Source organism: Odocoileus virginianus, chromosome 4 (assembly GCF_023699985.2).
Source record: "Odocoileus virginianus isolate 20LAN1187 ecotype Illinois chromosome 4, Ovbor_1.2, whole genome shotgun sequence".
Classification (NCBI taxonomy): Eukaryota; Metazoa; Chordata; class Mammalia; order Artiodactyla; family Cervidae; genus Odocoileus; species Odocoileus virginianus.
In genome coordinates this window covers 9,091,106-9,106,028 of record NC_069677.1, presented here as the reverse complement: position 1 = coordinate 9,106,028, position 14,923 = coordinate 9,091,106, and the positions used below count along the sequence as shown (strand labels likewise).

The 14,923-nt window shown below is 38.2% G+C and overlaps 1 protein-coding gene across 1 annotated transcript in view; it reads right to left on the bottom strand.

Moving 5' to 3' along the window:
- The window catches only part of LOC110133383 (solute carrier family 15 member 2-like), a 71,498-nt gene that overhangs the window by 4,426 nt on the left and 52,149 nt on the right, over nt 1-14,923 (bottom strand). The window contains 11 exon segments of the mRNA XM_070466052.1: nt 642-752; nt 2,436-2,482; nt 2,634-2,798; nt 3,745-3,879; nt 4,451-4,532; nt 5,998-6,086; nt 6,803-6,835; nt 8,282-8,326; nt 8,419-8,508; nt 8,680-8,766; nt 9,555-9,637. Of these exon segments, the coding sequence (XP_070322153.1) occupies nt 642-752; nt 2,436-2,482; nt 2,634-2,798; nt 3,745-3,879; nt 4,451-4,532; nt 5,998-6,086; nt 6,803-6,835; nt 8,282-8,326; nt 8,419-8,508; nt 8,680-8,766; nt 9,555-9,637 (967 nt within the window).

Below are 14,923 nucleotides of genomic sequence, written 5' to 3'. Positions count from 1 at the left end.
CAAATTTAGATTAGAAGAAACATTACAGTTTAGAAAGGCACTTCCATTTCTGGTGGAAGGAGTGATTTCGTCAAGCAGCAAAGCTACCCTTTCTCTTTGAGGAGAGGAGTATCAGAGTGAATTATTTTCATACCAAGTTCTTTTCTATGCCTGATCTGAGATTTCATTGCCTATTCGGTATGTTTTTTTTAACCTTAAACCTGAATGCAAAATGCACAAATTGCCTTCTATTGTGAACTTCAGACTCTAAGTCTTCTCATCTAAGTCTTATGAATTTTTCTCTTCTGAGTATTATGAATTAGTGGAACAGCATAAAACAGTGAATCTGAAAGGAAAGGCATAAAGTAACAAGGTGTTTATAGGAGTTACCAAAGGGTAGGAGTGGGAGCCAATGATAAACTGGCAAACCTCCAGGAGATAGTCTTGTTAAGTATTCAGTACAAGCATAGTTTCACAACAAGCATATATCTGTGCAGAAAAACAAGAGACTGAGGAAAGGAGGCAAAGGCTGAAACAGAGCAGGAGTATGTATATATTTACAATTAGCTGAGATATACCTAATCTGCCCACCTGTACATAAAGAAAATATTTAAAAGTCAGTTGTTGATGAAAGTAAAATGTCCACAGGGTAGTGCTCTTACTCTCCTCTTTGCACAGTTCTGTAAGCAGACACACCATAGTCTTCATCAACAATGAGGGATGCGTCTGTACCCAGGGAGATATTGACCTCTTCATGCAAAGTGTTGACAAACCTAAGGATAGAGACATTGTTAGAGATTAGACAAACTCTCCCATCTGATAAATGGGCAGGGGCCTTTTCTGTTTTGTTTATTGCTATATGCCTAGTGTCTAGAACAGAGGCTAGCACATAAAAGGTACATGATATATATTGTTAACTGAATGAATAAATGAACTCACACATAAGTAATTAGTAGTCTTAGCTGTCCCTATCTTTTTCTTTCCTCAGGTATTAGCTTTTTGTCTGCCACATCATCACCTGATCTCAACTGGGATGACACTATCGTGATCACCCATGGCAGTTTGAGCCTCCTCAGTAACCCAGCTTAGGTGCACCCAATTTCTTTCTGTTTTTTAATGATGGAATTCATCAACTGAAGCTCCAAAAAGGAAAATAATTATGTATATATAAATACATACTAGTATTTATATAAAACTGATACTTCATCCTCTTATAAATGAAGTCTAATTTGCTTTATGCAAAACTCAGACTCCAGCTCACAGCAAAACAATGAGCTTTCATTGTTTTGAGTCTTCAAACAAACTTGAACTCTTTCAGAATGATTTTTCTAGTCTTTTGAACCTGAGCCCCTAAATTGGTCCCTCAGTTTGGGTTTTTGGTAGCATTTGTGTTAGTCCCTGGCCCATGGGATTAGAAGGGCAGTTCCCTCTAAAACCCTTAATGTTGATTCCTGGGCTTTCAATCATCCTGCACTAATCCAGAAATTGCTTCCTTTCATCCTTCCTGGAGGTTCCCATTGCTCTTTGACCCAGGGAAGTCCTGGCCTCACTGTTGTATGACTTATTTGGATCTATTTACTTTTTCTGAAGCATATGTGCTGTTGCTGCTAAGTCGCTTCAGTCGTGTCAGACTCTGTGGGACCCCATAGATAGCAGCCCACCAGGCTCCCCCGTCCCTGGGATCGAGTGGGTTGCCACTGCCTTCTCCCTGAAGCATATATAAAAGCAGATTAATGTGACTGTCCCAGCCTTCGGTGACATTCAACTTTTCATTAAAAGTTCTCCTCTAAAATGCTGTTCTCTACAGCAACCATCTAATTTTGATGGCCACAGACACATGCATCTATATCATGTCAGATTCCTGCCCCAGTGAGCAGATGACCTCTTCAGGGCTCCATCTCTGTAATTGTCCCATGGTGCCTAACAAGACTTTCAGCTTGATCTAGATTCAAAAACCAAGTCTTTTGAATCCAAGCATGTTACCTTTACTAAACCATGATGCTTGTATATGTTTATTTTAAACTTTACTTTAAAAGCACAGTAACTATAAAAGATGTTCAACTACCAGTAATGAAGGGAGGATTATTTGCTTACTTCTAAATGTCTTTCTGGTGATCACAGAGAGGAAAGTACTCAATTATTTTCTTAAGAGCAAGATAAGTGGATAACATGTAGCAGAAGCAATTTATGTGGCAGAGCACAGAGGGTGTTCATAGAGATATAGGGTCACCTTTGAGTACCACATGCAAAAGCAAGCCAAAAGACTTGGTTTTGAATCTATGCCTCTCACTTCCCTAGGAAATGTGTTCTGACACCAATGCTCCTGATCTTCTAGGAGAGAGCATCCTAGTACGAGACAAGCAGAATGTGAAGTTTCTTCATGTGAAGCCCCACAGCTCAGAAGAGACCACAGATTAAAGAGAACAGAGAGGCCTGGGTCTCTGTGACATCCAAACCTTGTAACTGTCATCCCATCAGTTGTTTTGTTTTCTTCATCCTTCACCTACAATAGAGGGAAGTAAAAATCAGTTACAGGTGCCTAGAGGGAACTGATAATCATAAAATTTGATCATCATGTATATCCTTGGTAAGATACTGATGAATCAGTCTTCATACTCTAAGATAATTAGAAACTAGGCCATTCTTCAACTTACCATCATGCTAGAAATACTTTCCCCATCTTCTTGAATGATCAGAGTGTACCACATTTTCTCCTCCACAGAATGCTCAGTGTAGACAGACACATTGTGATATTTCAGTTGAAAGTAGAAATTCTGCCTCTTTGTCTTCAGGTGGAGTTTGGAATAGTGTGGCATATTCTGCAGAGTAAAGAGCCTGTCACTTTCACCTTCTTCCCCACCTTGAATACTGCAGTCTCATGGTACCCCGGGGCAGGTGACCTCATCAGATAATTTCAACATTACCCTTTAACCTCATAATTCCATTTCTAGGAATATACTATAGGAGTAATTAGAGGCATGAATGAAGATTTATGAGTAAGGATATTCATTATAGAAATATGTATAATAATAAAAATTAAATGCCTATTAAGGAAATATTTTACTAAACCATGGTATATCCATAGAATGGAATAGTATGTATCTGTTCAATTCACATTCTCAAAGTTTATCTAAGGACATGGGAAAATCCTTTTGATGACGATCGTGCTAAGGAAAAAATCAAGGTCAATATAGCACATAGTGTTTCAAGACTTTTAAAAAAGTAGTTTGTTTACTCATTTATAAAAAAATGCTAAAGCTAAATATGATTATCTGTGTGTGATGGATTTATAGGTGATTTTTCAATCTTTTTGACACAGTCCCCAATTTTCAACAGTAAATGTATACTACTTTTATTATTTAAAAGATTTTTAAATGAATATTTCAGAATATGTATAGTATAGCAGTAAAAATATATAAGCCAAACTCTTCAACAGGGTGTGTGTTAGGAGGCAGTTTGAAATAATAATACAAATTACAACCTATTGAGCTTACAATGTTCCAGACACTATGCTAAACACTCTATATATAATATTTATCCTTACAATAGTTTTTGACATAAAAAGTATTGCCATTTTACAGATGCTAAAATTGAGACTTATAAATAAAATAACTTCTTCAGGGTCTTACAGTTAGGGAGTGGCAGGACCAGGAATTGGACTGGGGCACTTCGACTTCACAGGTGCATGCTGTAAACCACTGTATATGCTGCTGCTTTGGCACATAATCCCAAAGTGTTTCTAATTCACTCATGTCCATACATTACCTGAAAGGATTTGATGGACTCTGCCAACAGAGTATTACTTTCATCACCCAGCACTGTTACTTTGACCTCATCATCTGCCAGATTCAAGACTTGAAGGAAAATCTCTTGGGAATCTGGCTGGCATGTGGCTATTTCCTTAGGAGAGAGAACATGTGTTAGAATTACTAGAAAATAACCCTTCAAATACAGTGAGAACACATACTTCAGTCCTATTTTGATTAGCCAAGTTTATATAGCCAAGAGGACACAGTTCTCATATCTAAAGAGCATTTGGCTTTGAAGGCTCTGAAGGCAGTTTGGAGGAGGAAATTCCAACTCAGTGTAGCAAGCGCTGATGCCAGGTAACAAACTCCATGCTTTTTGACTCAATTGTGGCCCCATACATCACTCCCCAATAATGGCTATTCAATCTGCCAAAAGATATTTGAATGTCTGGTAAGGTATGAAAGAAACGGTTTTACATCTTGTATACTGGTGTTTGGAAATTCCTAGACAATGTACTCTACATCACTCAGGTGGGAGGTGGCCTTCATTTTCACTGCTGCTCTACCTCTATATCTACTCATTTACCACAAACACTTATTATGCACCTTTTAAAAAATAGCTACTGTGGTAGGGCCCAGTGAGTCAAGATTGAACAAGTTAGAGAAATGAACAAAACAGATTTCATCCTGTCCTCATGACGCTTAAGATTTACTGTACTCACATTAATTTTTATCTCTATAGCAGCAGCAACTGCAAAGCCCAGGCATGCTAGGATCATACCGACAGCCATTTTCCTAAGCGATCTGAAGAGGAAACAGAGAGGCAGTCATGCCTAAACTACAGACTCTAAAGAATAAAATCTAAACTTCCTAAGCTTACTTAATTTGTTCTCAATTACTTTCAAAGTACTTTCCTAGTACTCTCCTTCATATATCCTCCTTTCTACCTTTACTTGAGTCACACTGAACTGTTCTTTGTAACACACCAATTTTTCCCTCTTTGTTTATGATTGTTTTTCTATCCACTGTGTCATAGTTACAAAAATAGTAGTAATATAACCAGATTCATTGGACATTCACCATATACCTGTCACTGTATATGGAGAAGGCAATGGTACTCCACTCCAGTACTCTTGCCTGGAAAATCCCATGGACGGAGGAGCCTGGTGGGCTGAAGTCAATGGGGTCGCTAAGAGTTGGACACGACTGAGTGACTTAACTTTGTCACTGTATTATCTTCTTTTCCTCTGCTGCAGAAGACTTTCTTGACCCTGGCCACTCTCTTCCATCTCTGTATTTCCCTGGCACTTTGTTTCCATTCTTAGAGCACTTAACATAATTCATCATTTTCAATAATTAACCTTGCATATTTTCTAGCTCCCTTACTAAAAAGTAAATTCATAAGGAGCAAAATTTGTGCTTCTACATTTCCATAGCACTTTGTATTAAACTCAATAAACTACTTAATGAATGAGTAAATGACAAAAGGTCATTTGAATATGGTAAGTGGCTATCAAAAAGAAATTGCTATTAAATCAGAAAATATAGAAGACTTAAGATCCTCCTCTGTCAAACTTTCCAAAGAATAATACTTCTGTTTAGAATAGGGGGAAAGCAGTAATTAGGGACAATTCTGTCCTCTTCTGAGGTCCCTCATTTGTTTCATAGGGACAGTAGGAGATTTAAGGCGATTAGTTTTCACCAAAGGCTTTGGACTTCTTTGAAGAGGCAACTTTCAAGAACAAAGCAACAAGCTGGTTTAGGGGCCTAATCTCATATATTTTTGACTTTTCATAAAGTATTGCCCTGCTTCTTCAACATCAAGTATGTAAGTCTGCAGTAATGGATTGGACTCTCTGTGACAAGTATTAATTAGATCTAATTCCTGTTCTCCAGTATTGTGTTGTGCTTAGTCACTCAGTCACGTCCAACTCTTTGCAACCCCATGGACTGTAGCCCGCCATGGGATTTTTCAGGCAAGAACTACTGGAGTGAGTTGCCATTTCCTTCTCCAGGGGATCTTCTTGACCCAAGAATCGAACCCACAGCTCCTGTATCTCCTCCATGCAGGCAAACTCTTTACCTGCTGAGCCATCAGAGAAACCCTGTTCTCTGGCATTAATAGGCATTTAATCTATCATGGATAAACAGAAGCAGAAAAATGATAAATCAAAACAAATCATCACTAAGCAGGAAAGATACTGACTCTTTATTAAACTGGACAAATATTGAGTCAGGCTGGAGCAACAAAGGCACAGTGAGCACTTACGTGAAGTTAATGCCACACTTGGAGACCAGACGATAAATGACAAGGTCAAACAGTGGGATGAAAATAACAATCAAAAAGGGATTTAGCACCTGTAATGCCATGGTAAAAACATTAGTTCCAAGTGTTTTTCTATTATGAGTGTGAGCACATGCTCTCATTCGCATGTGTGCACACTCTCTCACATCCAAACACACTTTCATCTACAATGTACAGAATGACTCCACGTTGTTCAGCCCCTTTACACCCAAGACTCTATTTCCCGTGCATAGCACATTAGCTTCCAAATATCCCAAGGAACCAGCTTCACCCTAAACCTGTTTTTCTATCAATTGATTAGGAGCTCTTCCCTCCCATTTCATTTATCTCCTCCAGTTCCACAACCAAGAGGAAAATGTCATAGTCAGGAGAAAGGAAGGAAAGAAAGAAGGATTGGGGATTGTTGAAGAAGCAGTTAAAAAATAACTAGGAGTCACCAACAAGCAGAGACTCTGAATTTGTTGCTCACACAACTAAGTTGTACACTTTCTTTGACAATATTTCCATGATACTTGACCTGGAAATAAATCCAATGTTTACACTTTCCTTGTGAGCTCAAAACTCAGTCTCCCTGGAGTTGAGTAGGAGCTACTTACTAACAGAGAATGTGAAAGAGAAGTGTGGGGCTTAAGAATATTTTCATCCCTATGTTTAGCCCTCCTCAGCATACAAGGAAAAAAACAAATTATGGTTGGTAACCCTCCTACTAAATGTCGAGTTATAGATGAGGGAAGAAATAAGTACCTGGGAATATAGAGAAGTCTCTTACCTGTATCTGGTCAGGCTGAAGCACGAAAAAACCCTGAAACATGATAACAAATCACATTAAGATGATGGCCTAAAGACAAACAAAGTCTAATCAACAAAATCAACAATATTGATAATTAGCAGGTGAGAAGCATAAGGTAACAAAAGACCCATCAGGTCTTTTGTTCAGGACCACTATTATCCTTGTAAGGGTATGTGGGGGAATAGGCTAGAGATGGCTTTAGGCTATGGCTTCTGAAGGCAGATGGGCCTAAGGGAGAATCTTATTTTCTGTGAGCTATGCTTTCTTTAACTTGAAAGAGACTAGAGTCAGTGTGTTTTTATTAATCCCAGTAACTGCAATCATAGGTGGTAATAATGTGAAAGACAGAGAAGTATGATGGTTAGGGTGACGTCTCCCATTGACACAAAGTGTTTCTAAAGTTGTTCTCCAGAGGGTCAAAAAAGAAGACAACCAGGTAAGTCCTGGACAGTCAGAGGAAGGGAAAAGGTGAAATTATATTAAGGAAGCTTCAAACAGACCAGCTGATACAACCCTGGTGTTATTCCTCTGCCCTCTTCATAACTGAGATGGCAGGAGAACATACAATAACCTAGACAGTGGGAACAAATGACGGAAGAGTTTGTCAATGTATGGAAATTAGAAAAATAAAAAATCATGTTTAAAAATTTTCCATTATTTCTGTATCTATGTACAAAATACCGCCTCTGGATCCTCTGTTGTGAGCCCTGCCTGAGATGGGTCAATTGTGTTGTGTTCTTGTTCAGTCACTAAATCGTGTCCAACTCTGTCACCTAGTGGACAGCAGCATGCTAGGCTCCTCTGACCTCTATCTCCCAGAGTTTGCTCAAATTCTTGCCTGTTGGGTTGGTGATGCTATCTAACCATTTCATCCTCTGCCCCATTCTCTTCTTCTTTTGCCTTCAAACTTTCCCAGCATCAGGGTCTTTTCCAAGAATTTGGCTCTTTGTATTAAATGGGCAAAGTATTGGAGCTTCAGCTTCAGCAACAGTCCTTCCAATGAATATTCAGTGTTGATTTCCTTTAATAATTGATCTCCTTGCAGCCCAAGAGCCTCTCAAGAATCTTCTCCAGCACCACAATTCGAAAGCATCAATTCTTTGTCACTCAGACTTCTTTATTGTCCAACTAGTTGTGTTGTAGCAGCAATAAAACCTGCTGTGCCCTGGTCAGGCTTAGATAAAAGAAAATATCCATGCCCAGGCTTTACCACTTCATTTGCTATCCTTGCAATGCTTCCTGTATACACTGAAAACTTTCCATCCTTATATTTCTGACTTCTAAAGATAAGATTCTTTTATTTCCAGACTCTCTTTACTTTGTCTACCTACTCAGTATCTTCATGCTAACGGCATCTCTTATAATTTTATGTCACTTTTCAGGCAAGAACATAAAGAAATTTTTCGTTAGTGTGGATTAAAAAGAAAATGATAGACTGGAAAAGTCTCTTCTACTCACCAAATTCCCATTCATCCTGGAGGCTTGCAAGGTCCATCGTGAGCCCTATGGCAAACATATGCTATTAGAGAAAATCCCTTTCCTTTGAGAGAGAAGGGGCTGGAAGAAGAGGTAGTTTTCAAAAGAACTATTCTTACCTGCTAATCCAAAAGTGCCCAGAACATGGGCAATGGAATATAAAGGAACACTACCCTGGTCAGTGCCTTTACATCCATAATGAGCCGCTTCTGCAAAGAGGAGGAAGAAGGAATAGGCTGAATTGGCAGTTAAGATTTCTTGCTTGGAGCAGAAATGGCCCAGAACAGTAAGAGAGGAGGTCAAATACAGCAGGAGGGAATCAGTTTGGTTATTAGGAAAAACTCTATGGAGGCATCAGATGTTTCTGCAGTTCAACTTACTGGGTATTTCTCAGCTGCCCAGTCCAACCAGTGCTCTCGCTTAGGATTGTCCCCAGAATGGTTCTTGAAATGGCTGGAAATGGCAAACTAGGGCAGAGCATAGATATCAGAAGACCCATCCCCTGCCTTCTCCATTTCACTGTAACTTCCCTTAAACACACATACTCTTTTTTTTTTTTTTTCTTCCATTTATTTTTATTTGTTGGAGGCTAATTACTTTACAAGATTGCAGTGGTTTTTGTCATACATTGAAATGAATTAGCCATGGATTTACATGTATTCCCCATCCCGGTCCCCCCTCCCACCCCCCTCTCCACCCCATCCCTCTGGGTCTTCCCAGTGCACCAGGCCTGAGCACTTGTCTCGTGCATCCAACCTGGGCTGGTGATCTGTTTCACCCTAGATATACATGTTTCGATGCTGTTCTCTTGAAACTTCCCGCCCTCGCCTTCTCCCACAGAGTCCACAAGTCTGTTCTATACATCTGAGTCTCTTTTTTCTTTTTTTGCATATAAGGTTATCGTTACCATCTTTCTAAATTCCATATATATAACACACATACTCTTGAGTGACTTAATCTTACCTTTTAATTTCATCACACATTGAATTTCAGAATATTTGAAATATAATTTCAACATATATCACTACATTTCAGAAAGCTTTTGCCAGTTTTTAAAAATTATTATATAATTTTTAGCTTAAAGGTTAAATAGAGGCATCAAGTGAAGTTTGATCAATCCTACTTTCCAGAAGTCACAGAAGCAGTGCAGAGGTCACTGAGAAAAGTGTATACCCATGTTTGAAGGCCTATAGGCTCAGAACAGCATTTCTTTTCTTGCAATTGAAAAAGGTAGGCAAACAATTCATGAACTTACCCAGATACATTTGACCACTTGATTCAGTATGTTTCCTTCAGGAGGTGGTTTTCTGTATAGTTTACTTCCCACTGCAAACACAACTGCAGTAGATAAACAAAGTTCTTAGCTTCTCATTTAGCATATTTAGTTGTCAACACGAAGGACACACTGCTGAAATGTAGGAATGATTGACACATTTCATAAAGGGTGGAAACTGATGAATGTTCCCTGACTTTGGAGTCATTAAAACTATGGGAGCAAGAGAAAAATTAAATGGTCAATGTGTAGACTTTCCTGTAATGACAGAAATGAAAATCACCTCTGAATTCACACTATTCTTCTCCGTCTCTACATCTGATACACTATGAACTTTCACCGACCCTCTCTTTTGAGTGTATTTCCTGCCTGCCCCTCTTCTGCATCACCAGGACTATGACTCATTTTGAACCTCACAACTTCTACCCTGAATTTTCAAAATGGCCACCAACTAGTTTCTCAATCCCTGTTTGCTTCTCCTTTTTCTAATCTGCTGCCAAATTAAAATGTTGTTTCCAAGACCTATCTAGTAAGCCCAAACTCCTGATATGGAAGGCCTTCCCAAATTCATTATTATCCTGATGGTTATTATTATCATTAACAATCTCTTGAAGGTTTATTATTAAATATGTAAAGTGTTAAGCATTTTATGTAATAGTACTGATTTAACCTGACAAGGATTTTACACATGAAAAAATCAAGGATTAAAGAAGTCAAGCAATTTCTACAAAATTTCACAACTGTGAAGTGCCAGAAACTGCATTTTTGACCTTAGGCCTGTTGCCTCAAAAATTTATTTAACCAACATAAAGCACATCAGTCATTCATTCTTGCATCACATACTTTGCTGGACACTTTATGTTGTTTAGTCAGTCAGTCAGTTGTGTCTGACTCATTTGTGACTCCATGGACTGTAGCCCACCAAACTCCTCTGTCTGAGATTTCTCAGGCAAGAATACTGGAGTGGGTTGCCACTTCCTCCTCCAGGGGATCTTTCCGACCCAGGGATCCAACCTGTATCTCCTACTTTATAGGTGGATTCTTTACCACTGAGCCACTGGGTGAGCCCTTTGCTGGATACTACAGAGAATAAAGATATAAAAAGACGTGACCCTGTCTGCCATGGAGCTCCTCTCAACTTACCACTTCCCGCTTTTCCCTCATTACTCTCCATTTGGTATTCTCCATTTGGTACTATTCATCATTCCTACTAACAATTCTGTTTTATTTCTGCTCTTGAGCTTATTCTCTTTCCTTTAACCCTCATCCTTAATCACATCTCCAAAGCTATCTATAGATGAATTTAATTTTCTTAATTTCTCCTTTATCTTCCAAATTGCCAAAATGAGAAATTACTTTTACAATTATAAAAAAATAATTTTCTTCATGTTTATCAATTTTAAGTAAAATCTGTGGGAAAACTCCAACATGGTACCATCTCTGATGTACTTTCCTCCTGAATGGATTTCCCAGCTCCAGCAAGATGCCTCTCTAGCAGCTACTCTACCAAAGATGCCTTCCTCAGTGACCAGTAGCAATTTCCAATATCCTTACATCTAGAAGGCCTGAATCACTTTACTTTTCTCTATCTCAACTTTTTAATTTCTCCAGTCACCTCAGTCAGATTCACTATACCACTTTTACTTTATTCATCCTCTCAGTTTCACAAAACTTCCCCAAATAGTGTGCTTTACCTACCACACTCTTCTTATTGTTGATAGGAAAAATAGTTCTGAGAAAGAATTCTAATCCTGTGAGACATGTCGGCAGATAAAGTGGTATCTAGACAAGCGGAAGTTAATGGACAGGAAGTAGACTGCTCTTGAAACTAAGAATGATCCTATAAAGGGGCTGAAATTCTCAGGAATTCTGGTCTAAAAAGTGACAATGGAGTGATAAAAAGAAGACCTTGACAAGGTCACACTTAAATTTCAAGACCACTTAACTAAAGAAGGTAAATAGGGACCTTGAGTTTCTTTACCATCTCCTCCCATGAGTGGACATTGTTGCCTCTTACGTCACAAACAAAATAGAAGGCTTCAAATGTAAACTCCTTCAGCTTCTTGCCACCACATCTATTAATTTCTGTTTTCACATCTATTCCTTCCTCTCTCTAGTTAGCTGAAGGTGATGTTCCTCCTCCTGTATAAAGGTAACTGCGCCATGTGTGCTTTCATACTGGTTATACTGTCTTATCTTACATCTTCAACATCTTTCTTCACTGGAGTGTTTCTAATAATATTCAAGCATTCTCAATATCCTCTCCTGACTTCATGTCACTTTCAATTATAAATACTTACTATCTTCCCTTTCATCCCTCTATTCACTTCCCAATCTGCTTTAATTAGTCTTGAATCTCCACCAATCTACCATAACTGATATCATGAAATCAATGATCTTTGTGTCCCTATATTTAATAGACATTAAAGCTGGGAAAGCATTATCTTGCTTTCCCAGTCAGTAACATTTGTTATTCTGAATGATTCCCTTCTTGAAATCTTGTTATCCAAGGTAAAACTACTATCATTTTGGCCATTTTTTTCCAGTCTTATTTATGGGTTTTTCCTCTTTGCTTGCCTTTTTTTTTTTTAACCCTTTACCTAATTCAAACACAAAATTTCACTCAACACATTTTTGTTGTAAAGGAAATACAACAGCTTATAAGTAATGGCTGACTTGTATAAAGGTATGCTTAATACTGAATAATCTCATTTAATATAATACATATTTAATATTTAATATTTAAATTTATTTAATTTAATATAATACATATAATATAAACACATATCAAAGACTTGACAATCTAAATACTGGAGAAAATAATCAACATTAAATTTTCACTACATTAAGACTCATTCCCATACAAATGGAAATATTATTCTAAAGATTTATGTCATAGAGGTTGTCCCCTAGAGATTTGATTCTGGCATTATTGAAATCACAGTGGTTCTTAAAATAACAGGTTCTGTTTTCTGCCTCTCCATTTGCAGTTTTTTCCCTACCTGGACAGCCCTTCCCCAACTTTTCTTTAGTGAATCTTTATTTGAATAATTACTTGTACCTTTGCTGCACCTCCTTTTAGATATGTTTATTTCTGCATTTATCAAGTGAATAAAACTTAATTGTTCACTTTTCTGTATCTTTACCAGAACAACATAGTGCCTAGCTCATTTGCTTGTCTTTTAAATACCTGGGTTCCTCAGGGTCCTATCCTTGCTGTCTATCCTACTCTTATTATCTCTTAGTTATTTCATTTATTTTCATGCTTAACTGATATCCATATACTAATAGTCCCAACTTTTTATAGCTTAAAAATTTCTCCTGAATTTTAAAAAGGCATTTCTAATAAATGTTTGATACTCCTAATTACATGGTCTAAGGACATCTAGAATGGAACATTCCCCAGACTAAATTCATTAGTATAGCCCCCATACCTATTCTCCCTTATTTACTCAAATCAGAACCCTATATTCAATCTTGACTTATCCTTTCCCTTTCTTTTACATGATGTAACATATCAAGTTTGTCAGTTCTGTCAGGGCTGAGGAAGGTGAGCTAATGGAGGCACTCACTTTCAGTAAAAATTTAAGGAAGACCAAAAATTCAGTAATCAAGACAGGGTATCCTTGTCTTACCCTTAACCCATTCTTTCTCCATATTACAGTCAGAGATACCACTGAAAAATAAACATCTAACAATCATTCCTCTATTCAAAATCCTTTTGAAGCTCTCTACTATTCTCCTGATAAAGTTCTAATTCCTTAATAAGTTAAAAGCTTTCATTACCTGGTTTCTGTTAATTTCTCCTCTTTATCTTTCTCATTTATGCTGTAGGCAATTTGAATTCCTTCAAGGACTTCAAATATATCATACTATTTTTCAACCCTTTGTCTTATAGATACCAAGTCCTATTTCTGTTTCACTTGCAATCTCTTCTGTGATTCAATTCAGTTCAGTTCAGTTGCTCAGTCATGTCCAACTCTTTGCGACCCCATGGACTGCAACACACCAGGCCTCCCTGTCTATCACCAACTCCCGGCGTTTACTCAAGCTCATGTCCATTGAGTCAGTGATGTCATCCAACCATCTCATTCTCTGTCGTCCCCTTTTCCTCTCACCATCAATCTTTCCCAGCATCGGGATCTTTTCAAATGAGTCAGCTCTTTGCATAAGATGGCCAAAGTATTGGAGTTTCAGCTTCAACATCAGTCTTTCCAATGAATATTCAGGATTGATTTTCTTTAGGATGGACTGGTTGGATGCCCTTGCACTCCAATGGACTCTCAAGAGTCTTCTCCAACACCACAGTTCAAAAGCATCAATTCTTTGGCACTCAGCTTTCTTTATACATGACTAATGGAAACACCATAGCCTTGACTAGACGGACCTTTGTTGGCAAAGTAATGTCTCTGCTTCTTAATATGCTATCTAGGTTGGTCATAACTTTTCTTCTAAGGAGTAGTGTCTTTTTATTTCGTGGCTGCAGTCACCATCTGCAGTGATTTTGGAGCCCAAATAAAGTCTGCCACCATATCCACTGTTTCTCCATCTATTTGCCATGAAGTGATGGGACTGGATGCCATGATCTTAGTTTTTTGAACGTTGAGCTTTAAGCCAACTTTTCACTCTCCTCTTTCACTTTCATCAAGAGGTTCTTTAGTTCTTCTTCACTTTCTGCCATAAGGGTGGTCATCTGCATATATGCATATGTCATCTGCATATCTGAGGTTATTGATATTTCTTGATTCTAGCTTGTGCTTCATCCAGGCCATCATTTTTCATGAGGTACACTGCATATAAGTTAAATAAGCAGGGTGACAATATACAGCCTTGATGTATTCCTTTTCCTATTTGGAACCAGTCTGTTGTCCCCTGTCCAGTTCTAACTGTTGCTTCCTGACCTTCATACAGATTTCTCAAGAGGCAGGTCAGGGGGTCTGGTTTTCCGTTCTCTTTTGGGATTTTCAGTTTATAGTGATCCATGTAGTCAAAGGCTTTGGCATAGTCAATAAAGCAGAAATAGATGTTTTTCTGGAACTCTCATGCTTTTTCGATGACCCAGCGGATGTTGGCAATTTGATCTCTCGTTCCTCTGCCTTTTCTAAAACCAGCATGAACATCTGAAGTTCACGGTTCACATATTGTTGAAGCCTGGCTTGGAGAATTTTGAGCATTACTTTACTAGTGTGTGAGATGAGTGCAATTATTTGGTAGTTTGAGCATTCTTTGGCATTGCCTTTCTTTGGGATTGGAATCAAAACCGACCTTTTTGAGTCCTGTGGCCACTGCTGAGTTTTCCAAAGTTGCTGGCATACTGAGTGGAGCACTTCAACAGCATCATCTTTGAGGAT